At 34.8% G+C, this 12,899-nt stretch overlaps 1 protein-coding gene across 3 annotated transcripts in view; it reads left to right on the forward strand.

Moving 5' to 3' along the window:
* Positions 1 to 12,899, forward strand: part of LOC140443185 (NACHT and WD repeat domain-containing protein 2) — a 93,601-nt gene that overhangs the window by 64,562 nt on the left and 16,140 nt on the right. For all 3 annotated transcript variants that reach the window (XM_072534286.1, XM_072534287.1, XM_072534288.1), the window contains 2 exons: positions 8,058 to 8,582; positions 10,787 to 11,034. In XM_072534286.1, the coding sequence (XP_072390387.1) occupies positions 8,058 to 8,582; positions 10,787 to 11,034 (773 nt within the window). The remainder of the gene's footprint in view (positions 1 to 8,057; positions 8,583 to 10,786; positions 11,035 to 12,899) is intronic.

Raw genomic sequence — 12,899 nt, forward strand, 5'->3', positions numbered from 1 at the left:
TACGCATTTTTTTTTTTAATTATGTCAGTATATCATATTTACGTCGAAGTTTGGGACAAGAGTAATAATTATGTATACCAACCTATAAGTACGTTATTCAATACATTACGGGGTAAAGGTATAAAATTTAAAGTATAAAGATTGATCGTAAAGAAAACCAATATTCTAACAAAATTAATTATCTAAAAAAACATATTTTCTTGGTACTTAAGTACAACAAATATTAAAATCAAAAAATCAATTAAGAAGATAAATTGTATTCTTTAAAAGAAACTGAGAATATAAAAGAACCGCGTCTATTGACAGTTGGTTCTGGCAAAACCAAGACAATATCACTTTGGTCTACAGTCTCTATGTCCTCCATTACTGGCCATGAAAATGCATTTTTTGCAAATCGTGTGAACTTTACTGTCCAACCATCATCGCATGACTCTGTAACCATTCCAACAAAATGCTTTATTACTTTTTTGGTGCAATATCTGACTTCTTCTTCTTCTTCTACGGCACTACAGCCCAAATTGAGCCTTGGCCTACTTTATTTTTTGCCTTCACCCTTGCTTGTCTGTGGCTGATCTTCTTCATACAAGGAATCCTAAAAGGGCTTGTGCGTCTCTGTTTACTGTGTCTTCCCAGCGCTTTCTTGGCTTTCCAACCGGTCTCTTTCTCTGCATTCTAGCATTCAGTGCTCTTTTTGTTAGCCTGTCCTCTCCCATTCTTATCACATGTCCGGCCCACTGCAATCTTTGAATTCTAATGAAGTCTGAGAATAGTGCTTCCTTATAAAGTTGATAAAGCTCGTTGTTGTATCGATTTCTGAAGATTCCGTTTTCTCTCACAGGTCCTAGTATTCTCCTCCTTACTTTTCTTTCGAATGTGTCGATTTTGCTTTTGGATGTTTCTTTCATGATCCATGCTTCACGGCCATAGGTAGAGGCCTATTGGTTGAATTAAGGCTTTATAGATTCTTATCTTTGTATTCGGTATGTTCGGTGGACATTTTTATACCGAAAGCTATGGGAGAGGACAAAATAAGCTCTGTTTGCCTGTGTTATTCTCTTCCGTATTTCTCCATCTCCTGATCCGTCGGCATATATTTCTACTCCCAGGTATGTTAACTTTCCAACTGTTTCAATGTCATCTTCATGTATAATGTATTGTGGGACTATATTTCTTCTCGTCTTTATCATTATTTTTGTTTTTTCTGTGTTAATTTTCAGACCTAGCCGTTTTGTTTGCGTTTTTAACTCTGTGTATGTTTCCTGTGCTCCTGTTGATGTTCTACTCATAATATTAATATCATCGGCATAAGCGTCCAGTTGAACCGTTCGGTTGGTCAGTTACCGCATACTGCAGTGCCAGGTTAAACAAAGTTGGGGACAACCCATCTCCCTGCGAAATTTTGGAAAAAGTCTTTCCGGTGGTTTTGTATTCGTACACATGCCTGAGTTTTATCCATTGTGGCTTTAATGAGTCTAATTAGCTTGTGTGGTATTGCCAATTCAGCTTATATATTGCAGAGTTTGTTCCTTTTGACTGAGTTGTATGCCTGTTTGAAGTCTACAAACACGTTATGAACATCAATGTCATGTTCCCATGATTTACTCAAAATATGTTTGACTGTAAATTTGATCCAGTGTCGATCTACCCCGTCGGAAGCCCGTCTGATACTCTCCAATAATATTTTCTGCTAGTGGTTGGAGCCGCTGGTTTATAATATACGTGAGGACTTTATATGCTGTACATTGTAGAGAAATTCCACGGTAGTTTTTGCACTGGAGTTTGTCTCGTTTTTTATAGATCGGGCATACTATACTTTTCTTCCAGTCGTCGGGTATATTCTCTTCTTGCCATATGTCTTTGATGAGTGCGTGGATGTGACTTGCTAGGTAATCGACACCTACCTTATACAATTCTGCTGGTATTTCGTCAACTCTCGTGGCTCTATTGTTCTTCTGGACCTTAATAGCTTCGAGAACTTCCTCTATGGTTGGAGCTTCTACTACATTCTCTTCTGCATAGTTTGTACCCACTTCATCTTCCCTGTCTACTTGTGTATTAAGTAGGGTCTAAACATAATGCTTCCAGGTTTCTGTGACTTTCTGTTGGTCACTGATTCGTTACCCACTTTCATCTTTACATAGTTTGTATTGTTTAAGGTTTATACCCACTTTTTATTTTTTTTAGGTATTCTTAAGCCTCTCTAATTTCGTTGTTTTTGAAATTTCTTCCATTTTTTCTATTTGTCGATTTTCATAGGCTCTTTTTTATTTCTACATATCTTGTCTGCTTTCCGTCTTGCGACTTCAAATAATGTTCGTCTTTCCCGTATTATTATATACATTTGGTGTGCTTCATTTCTTTCCTCTATTGCTTGTCTGCGCTTGACATCGAACCATGCTCCTCTTCTCGCGTTTTTCTTGTTTTTCAGGGTGGACGCTGCCGCTGTCAGTACTGCTGTTTTGATATCTGATTAGTACCCACGAATAAGGAGTTATAGTTTGGTCAACATCTTTAATGTTATTATCATCTTCAAATTCATACCAAAACTTTTCAAAATTATCGGAATTCATGTAAGGTGGAGATGTAGGTTGCAAATATGTGTTGTTTGACGAAGTTGATCTTTTTTTATTTCTTTTAGCTGGTTTTGGTAGTGTTGATTTTTAACTGTTTTTTTTTTAGTCGACTTACTGTTTCTTCTGAGGTTAATATTTCAGAACCAGGACATACTCGGGACTTTTTTGTTGTCTCCGACTTAGATGAACAAGTTCTCAAATGATACGTTAACACTAGGTTCTTTTGCAGCACTTTCTTCTTTTGATGTAGAAGCCACTACAGTGTCATCTGCTATCGAATTCCCGTTAACACGGATAGCACTTTGAGAAACGTTCTATCTTTTTAGTGCTTCTGGTGGGAAAGCTTTGTCTGGTATAACATTTTTGTTAATTAAGAAAATTCCACCTTTTCGAAATCAACCCTCTATAACTTCTGTTTAAATAACTTTCCAGGTTTCGCAGAGAAACTGCGAAAACATTCTGTTTGGCAGTTTTTGACCCACATGTGTTAGCCAAGATATTAACTTTTCGTCCCATTTTAGTTTAAATGACCGAAAATCAGACAGATCTAATGGTTGCAAGAGATGACTGCTGTGTGGTGGTAGTTTAAATATAGTTAAGTTGTTCTTGATCGCTGCTTCAAGTATTTCCAACCTTTTATGGGTTGAGTGACCATCATAAATGATTAAAACGGGACGTTATAGACCAAGTGCTGGACTCAAAGTTTTCCGGAAGTAGTTAAAATATCAGTGTAAAGTGTAAAAATATCACTCTTCATCCAGCCTTTCTTACTGGCAACATAAACAATAACTGGAAAATCTGCTTTGTAAGTACAATCCACTAGTTCCACAAATGCTTGCCTTTAAATATTATTAATGGTGTGGCTGGCTCTACAGTCAGCTGCGTTGCACATTAAAAGAATAGTTGTGTTTTCTTTACCTGGGGAACTTACTGTCCTTGAAGAAGATTTGTTGACTGCATCAACTACTACAACAATATATATATATATATATATATATATATATATATATATATATATATATATATAATTTACATAATAATTTACATATTAAAAATAATTTATTTCAGCAATTTTATTATAATTATTAATTTATTATATTTTAAAATGACGTTTAATTTAAATAAATTGTTTATAACTTTAAAAAATTTCCTAGGCTAGCCTAGTTGGCCGATTCCATCTTTTCAAAGTGCGTTTTAAAGGATGAGCCTTCCTTTATCTGTAAAAAAATTTAGACTACTTATTTTAAGCCGGACTCAAACGACTCGTGTACTTGGCGAATAAGATCGCTTGCCTATACTTGCCATGTCGTATGAGTGGGTTACTCGTACAATTATTTGTTACCCGATGCCACTCGTTGGTTTTCCATTTGTTGTCAGTAAAAATGACTCGAGTCAAAGGGAGCACGATTATTCATACACTTGCGAAGTACATACAATACTTGTCTTGCATAGGCGCTCAAACGAAATGTATAAATAATTGGCAGGCTCATATAAAATTTTTTATAAAAATGAGCCGGTCATTTGGATGACGAAACATAAAGAACATAAAAATTGAAATGCAGTTAATGATGCCTGGAAAAAGATACAAGATAATATATTTGTCCAGTGAACTTTAAATGAACTGAAAAAAAAGATGCTAATGGCCATATGGCCATAAAGGTTCTCGTTTGAGATCCTGCAACATATGGGTGGCGCTGGATCTACAAAAAATATTTATACATTTTTTTCAGTTTTTGTAGCTACAATGCTGTTTTCATCATCATCATCATCATCAGCCCATAGTCGTCCACTGCTGAACATAGGCCTCCTCGAAAAACCTCCATTCAGTCAGATCTATCTTGCGCTGCTGCAATCCAGTTGGTACAAATCCTCTTTATGTCGTCAGTCCATCTTGTGGGTGGTCTTCCCGGGTTTCGTCTATCCGCTCTCGGTCTCCATTCCAAGATGTTTTTAGTCCACCTATTATCCTTCATTCTAGCGACGTGTCCTGCCCACCTCCATTTAATTTTGGCTATGTGTTTTAGAATGTCTTCGTTTGTTCGTGTAGATGTCCTTGTTAGGGTAAGTGTCTCTGCGCCATATGTAAGGACAGGCAGGACACACTGATTAAAGGCTCTTCTTTTTAAGCTGATAGGTATATCACCTTTAAAAATATCATGCAGTCTTTTATATACTGCTTATCCCAGTGTTATTCTTCTTAGCAGCTCAGCAGTTTGATTATCTCTGCTAATTTTTACCGTATATCCAAGGTATTTGTAGCTGTCAACAATTTTAATTTCGACGTCTTCTACCCTTAAAGGATGGCTCGGAACTAAATTAGTCATCATTTCTGTCTTTTGGTAGTTAATATTTAGACCTACTTTACGTGCTGCATCGCTGAGTTCATTCAACATATCACTGGCAGCCTTTAGGTCATCTAAAATCAGAACAATATCATCTGCGAATCGTAGATGACTAAGCATCTCACCATCAATATTTATTCCTTTACTTTCCCATTCCAGTGACTTCAAAGCATGTTCAAGTACAGTAATGAACAACTTAGGCGACATACTATCTCCCTGTCAAATACCTCTCCTGATATATATCTTATTAGTGCGGATTTATAGTTGTTGTAGCATTTCTGTATACAGATTGAACGAATTTAAAACGGAACATACGAAATCAATGTATTTCGGCTCAACTCCGCTCTAGGTGGTTGGCCAACAAAAGGTTGTCAAATAATTATATTATAAAAATCCAATACTTCAGCGGGCTGCTGGATTCTAAATTCTTTCAAGAACAAGTCAAAACTCCACCCAAATAGGTTGCCTAGAATCACTGAAAAAACTAGACTACACAAGCAGTTATTATGCTGTCAAACCACTTATCGCTTCCTTATAGTCCAAGAGATAGAGCCGAAATTTTGAACTGATCAGTAATATGACATTTCTCTATTGGAATATATTCATTGTAACTGGGTTAAGACTTTGTCTTACAGGCGGACGCCCCTCGTGGTACAGGGGGTGGCTATACGGGGATGAAGTTGTCATTTTTTTCGGAAAAATTAACGATCGATAATATGGCTGAAAATTTGCCCAGAGGTATATTTAAGAAAAAAATGTGATTTGTAAAGTAAATATGACTTTAGTTTGAAAAAAAAAACATTATCATAATATCATTTTAAAACTACAAAATATTCTATAAAAGATTCAGACGATGACGAAGAGTTTTATCAAATGTTTTAGAAAAGTTTTTCTAATTTTTTTTTCTTATCGGAAAAATCGTTTGCAAATTTTTGGAAAAAAATCATGGTATAACTGACAGAAAATCGAAAGGATTCTACAAATTAGATTTTATCCCAAAAAATTACGAAAATTTTCATTTACGGAAATTTTTTTGGAAAATTTTGAGGAAAACTCTACTTGACGCTTTTCAGAAGTGAGCATACAAATTTTCAAATCAATCGGTATAAAAATATCATAATAAAATCAGTTTGAAAATTGTTACCGAGACCTAAAATGCGCAGGCAAGTGGTACATTTGATCCCGTTTTATGGCTCCCTGTAACAACCCAGCTGTCCGCTCTTTTCGATTTAGAGTTTTTAGGGGCTAAATAATGAGCCATGAAAATGGCGGACAAATTACTTATCGTTAATTTTTCCCCAAAAAATTGCAATTTCACCCCTGTCCGCCACCCCTTTTGTATCCACTCTCGCGTCCGTCCTTTGTACCCCTGTACCTGTACTTGTACCTTTGTAACTTCATCCCTGTATAGCCACCTCGTGTACCACGAGGGGCGTCCGCCTGTAAGGCAAAGTCTTAACCCAGTTACAATGAATATATTCTAATAGAGAAATGTCTTATTACTGATCAGTTCAAAATTTCGGCTCTATCTCTCCGACTATTAGGCAAGCTCCTCTTTCCTTTAAAGGAGACAGATAGTTGAACGATATTTTATACAATGTCTATCACCGGGTATGGATTTATTTTTGTCCAAGTTTTATATTGGTCTACTATTTCAAATGCAGTTCAAACAGACATATATTAAATTGTATGTTCCGTTTTAAATTCGTTCAATCTGTATATTTTCTATAATATTAGTGTATCTATGATCAATTCGATACTCTTCCAATGTCTTTAGAAGTGCGGGTAGTTCGATAGTAGCAAACGCTTTATGGAAGTCTATAAATGTTAGAACTGGAGGTCTATTGTATTCAATTGATTTTTTAATCAAGACTTTTATGCACTGTAGGTGGTCATTTGTACCATAGTTGGGGCGAAAAGCAGCCTGTTCTCTTAGCTGATATAGCTCAAATTTTGCTTCCAATCGATTGGTTATTATTCTGGTGTACAGTTTGTATAAATGGTTGAGTAGAGAATTTGGCCTGTAATTCTCTAGGTTCATGTTGTCACCCTTTTTATGCAGAAGAATTGTAATGGAGTTATTCCAAGCTATAGGAATTGTTTGACTATACAAGCAGAGATTGAAGAGGTCTCGTATTTTTTTCAGAAGAGAAGTTCCGCCAAGTTTTATAGCTTCTGTAACTATTCCATCATCTCCTGGCGACTTGTTGTTTTTCATTTTTCAAACAATGCTGTTTTAGTTAATTTTAAATACAGGTACTTACCTGCTTCGACTTTTATACCGTTCAACAGCTTTTTTGCTTTTTTTAATTTAATTAAATAATCAGAGCTCATCACAACAAAAGCTGCGAAAGCAACAACGAGATGTTCCGGACGACCTCTGTCACATCACTGATTCAGTTATCAAGGTTGTTAAAAATTCTTTCGTATACTTGCCATGTCTGTACACTCTCGTGTACTTGTGAATTGTATCCGTCGTGTGAGCGATGTGTGTATACAAAGTAGGCAACTAATTGTGTACTTGCCACTGTACACGAGTCGCTTTAGTCCGCCTTTAGACCCACCATAATTTTGCAAATTTGCAATTTTTTGCGAACTTTGGATTGCACAATTATTATGCAAAAACTATTAAACCGATCTGATGAAATTTAGTACACGTTTCAGTCTTATTATAAAGTTTTTCTAAGTAAAATATGAAGACTTAAAGTTGTTAGCGAGTCTAAAAAATTTAAACGTAGATGGGTATTAAAATCTTTTCGATGTTAAATCTCGGAACTGTCTGTAAACGATTTACTTACCTGGCTCATGTCTCAGCTTAGAAATTGGTCTTGTCGGTTAAAGCAGACTCCTGATATTTATTAAAAAAATAAGTCGTTTTGTAAAATCCAAAAAAGGTTAAAATTAAAAAAGGTACGTTGAAAATTTTTTTCGTAAATATATCAGGAATCGAAATATAAGCAATGTACGTTACTTTTTGTACACGCCCTATGACAAATATTTGTAGAAATACCTTTATCTTAGCGCTATTACAAATGTTTTTTTAGGTTTGTACTCAATTTGTATGCTTACTATTTAAAAAAACCTATAAACAACAAACGTCATAATGTAATTTCTATATTATAATAGTAAATCTCTTCAACAGTTATAACCGCAGGCGACTGGACGAACTTCCCTACCAACACTTCCAACTGCATTCCAATCTGGAGAACTCGATGTTCCTCTCGGATACTTCCTGGATATACGACAAAGTGTGCGGCTCCAACTGTTATCAGATATTAGAAGATATCAACCTTCATCCTCAAATCTTAAATCAATTTACGCTTGTTCTTAAAGACTTTATTGAAACTCACGCCTCCGTAATGAACTACGACGGCAAACAATTCTACTCACACATGTACAAATATTTAACTGATAAAATTAGCAAGAATGAACTTAGTATAGAAAATAATGACTCTAGTTTATCAAAAGTGTATAGTGTATGTAAATCTCCCCCTGTTTTATCGCTGATTGCTGTTAACGAAGAAGATTCGGTGGAATCAGACCAGTTTTCGGAGAAGACGATTGAAGAAAAGAACTTCGATTTAGTTGTACGCCTTCCGAAGACTGATCAGTTTATTGTAACCGTCTCTACCAACAACAAAGAACTTTGTGTTTGGGATATTATTAAGTAAGTATTTGTAAGTTATAAATTATTATCACAATGAAAAGTATTCTTTAATGTGGTTTGTGAGGTAATAACGATGACTAGTCTCTAATTGAAACTACAAATTGTAAAAACAATATTTATTTACTAAAATCCATGAAGCGTTTTGACATCACTGTCAACATCAGCTTTATAAAACAGAAGAAACTAAATGGAGTCTAATTTAAAGAAAAATGGAAAAGTAGCTGGGTTGCCTGACATGTCACTAGCTCTCTCTCTCTCTCTCTCCAAGCTTTCTCTTCAAAATGGTACCCATAAGAGAACAATGGTACTTTTTTGGTTTTTTGTTTTATTTAAAATTTAAAATTGTATTAAATAGTAATTTTGGGATGTTCCATATGAAGTTGGCAAACTAGCAATTTTTCCACTTTTCTTTAAATTATACTCCATTTAATTTCTCCTGTTTTATAAAGCTGATGACAATGATGTCGAAACGAGTCCTGAATTGTCTTAAATAAATATTATTTTTTCAATTTGCGGTTTTACGTATTTTTTTATGTTGATATCCAGAGTCCTCTTTCTATATTCTTCCACAAGCTTCCTGGGCATACATTCTAAATCTTTCGTGTCCTGTGCAATAACAATGTTGCAATCTACTACTACTACTACTTGTCGGTTTATAACGTTCTCCGCCGTTTTCCGACTTCCAATCGCCACTTATTCCGGTTGTTCCATAGGTGTTCTTCTATGGTCCTCTCTCTCAGTTCTTTATTTACTCCTTCGCTCCAACTTTTTCTCGGTCTACCTCGTTTTCTCTTTCCTTCTGGTTGCCACTTTAATATTTCTTTTGCTATTCGTTGTTCATCCATTCTTTGTATGTGTTCGAACCAAATAAGTTGTTTTGTTGTTAGGTCATTGTTCGTTTGATTTCCATTATTTCTCTAATGCGTTCGTTGGTAATTCTTTCTCTTCTAGATCTTCCTGCAGCTCTTCTCCAAAAATCCATTTCCGTCGCTTTCAGCGTTGCCAGTGTTCTTTCTTTTAGTGGCCATACCTCACAGCTGTAAAAAGTGATACTTTTTACTACAGTCTCATATATCCTCTTTTTATTTTCTTTGCTGATGGATTGGTTTCATAAAATGCTGTTTTTATCATTGTGATGGCTTTTCTTCCTGACGTATTTCTCTCTTTCCATATATTCGACTCATAGATCCGGTTACAGCTATTCCTCGGTAATTTTCACAATTATTTTTATCACCCTTTTTATGTATAGTACTGAGGTATGATATCTTCCATTTCGTATGGATTTCGCTTGTGTTTATGCATTCTTGAAATAGTTGTCGAAGACATTCGTACAATTTGTTTGTTCCGTACTTAAACAATTCTCCGGGTATATCACCTGATCCGGGTGCTTTGTTCCTCTTCAATTGTTTACACACATTTTTAATTTCCTCTGTTGTTAATCTTATTGGCGAGCCGACTATTGAAATTCTATCTTGGTTTTGATTTCTTTGTTTCTGAAATTCGACTCTATTCTCTACCAAAAGTCCTTTGAAATACTCTTCCCAGTCTTCCGGTTTTATGCTCTGTATTACTTCTTTATTCTTTTCTTTTCTCAATTTTTTTATCAGTTTCCAACTTTCTGTGCTTCTGGTTCCTCCTAGATAAGTATTTATTCGTTGGCAGTTTCTTTCCCAATACTCTAAGACTTCTTCTTAGAGATTTTCCTTCGTACTTCTGCTTGTTTTTCTTTATATTTTATTTTGTCTTGTAATGATTTGGAGCTTAAATATTATTGGTATAGTTGTCTTTTACATTTTATTTCTTCCTCTATTTCGTTATCCCACCAGTATGGTTTGTTTACCTTGGGTTTTATGTAGTATTCCATTGCTTCAAATGCTGATTCGTGCTCTTCGTGTTGCATATATTTTGAATAATACTGGAGATATACAGCTTTCCTGCGAGTCATGTAGTGACTAACAAACAAAGCTTCCGATATTTAATTTTCTGTAGAGTTTCAACTTAGAGTTTCTGTATTTTAAAGCATAAAATGGCTGGATTCTATTTGTAGAAGCTTTAACTCATTCGTTAAACAGCCGTAAGGCATCAGATAACATTTGATTTGTAACGCTCTGTTCGAACACATACAATCCGAATGTATTTTACAAGATATGGAATTATAAATTTAAGTAGTAAATTTTGAATAAATAAAAAAAATTTTGTTTCAGTTGCCAACCAGTAAGGATATTGCAGGGTGTTCCACATCCCATTAACCTAATACCAATAGATCAATTTAAATGTATAGTATTGTGTATGCGAGAATTAAGAACATTCGATCTGAATTCTGGTAGTTTTTTAACCAAATTGAAGGGTGTCATGAACCAAAAGATGCCCTACTATGGGCTGCACGACCAATCCCATCTAGTGGCACTCAGTAGAAATAGGATGTACATAAATCTTATGAATTTAGAAAGTGGTAAGATTTGACATATATTTTTAAAAAATAAAATGTTCGTGCATGCGATTTTATAAAATTTATATTTAGTACAAACGCAGATAAAGGAGAAAAACACATCCACATAAAATATCCATAACTTTCAGTTCCTTCACATTTTTTCTTCATCCATATTTCTTTGGCGTCATGTATGTTTCTTTTTATTTCTTTATCTAGCTCTTTAAACTCATCTAGATAGTTTTGTATTTTTGTCTCAATATTTGTTATACACTTTGTAGTTTGACTTTACATTAAACATCATTAGAGTATTGCATTGCAATGAATTGCAACGGTTATACTATAACAATTTTCAATAGAAGCTGACTCATTTATAAATTGAACTGAGAGCTAACGGCAAAACTGTTAAATGTCAGAAGAAAATTCTTACCGACATTTACTGTAGTCATTTTTATTGTGTATGCTTTGTCAATGTAGATAAGTGAAAAGTAAGATGGTTTTATAAAATTTGCCTGTGTAACAATATACCTTCTGTATACCGGTGCGATATATGAGACTATAGTAAAAAGTATCACTTTATACAGCTGTGAGGTATGGCCACTGAAAGAAAGAACACTGTCAACGCTGAAAGCGACGGAAATGGATTTTTGGAGAAGAGCCGCAGGAAGATCTAGAAGAAAAAGGATTACCAACGAACGCATTAGAAAAATAATGGGAATCAAACGAACAATCACAGATGACCTAACAACAAAACAACTTATCTGGTTCGGACACTTACAAAGAATGGACGAACAACGAATGCCAAAAGAAATACTAAAGTGGCAACCAGAAGGAAAGAGAAAACGAGGTAGACCGAGAAAAAGTTGGAGCGAAGGAATAAATAAAGAACTGAGAGAGAGGGCCATAGAAGAAGATCTATGGAACAACCGGTCTAAGTGGCGATTGAAAGTCGGAAAACGGCGGAGAACGTTATAAACCGACAAGTAGTAGTAGTATACCGGTGCGATTCACGAGCAAATAGATAAGTAAGTTTGTTGAATACTTTGAAATATCGTTGGTCTATATATTTACGTCCTTTTAAAGAGTGGGAATGGGAGAAATAACATATACGTTCGGTTTCATCAAGCGTCCATATCTGCATAGGCATGATGTGTTCTGTTTCTTGTAAATTATGACTTTGTTTTATATTTATTAAATAGACTTTATTATATTCATTAACTTTAAAATACTTTTTGAAGTAAGTAACCAACAGACAAATAGCAGAACAATATGACTGATGTATAGCATTAAGATGAATGCCGTAGCGGGTACAAATTATTTACAAAGCAAGCGGAAGTTTATGTCGCTAGAAGTAAAGAAGATTGTCTGCGTAGTGTATGAAAGTTTAAAAAATTCCCATCATACAGTGAAAGCTCTTGTAGCTTAGTGTTCATTTTTAACAGGAGTGTCCGTGTCGACAATTGAACGCATTGTATGTGAAAAAAAAGGTGACTGGTATTGTGAAAACTCCAAAAGTACATTGTCGTGGTAGAAAAAAAAATGAATTGGACGAGTACCAGAAAAATTTTGTACGCACCACTATTCATTCTTTGTTTTTTGAGAATAAAGCGCCAACCATCGAATCCATTAGAACAGAGGTAATGGAGAATAAAGAGAAAAAAAAAAGAAAAAGAGGTTAATCTTTGGTTTAATATTAAACATCATATGATATTATCAACATCATGTACAATCTTTGGTAACACATTACATTTTAAAGGGTTTTTACCCAAATATTTTGGTGGCTCAGGCATGGTAACCTGTATTTTAACCTGATGATGGAACAGTTGTTCCGAAAACGTTCGTGTTTTTAATGTTGCCCTTTTAAGGGTTTTTATAAAATAAAATATATC

Source organism: Diabrotica undecimpunctata, chromosome 6 (genome assembly GCF_040954645.1).
Source record: "Diabrotica undecimpunctata isolate CICGRU chromosome 6, icDiaUnde3, whole genome shotgun sequence".
NCBI lineage: Eukaryota > Metazoa > Arthropoda > Insecta > Coleoptera > Chrysomelidae > Diabrotica > Diabrotica undecimpunctata.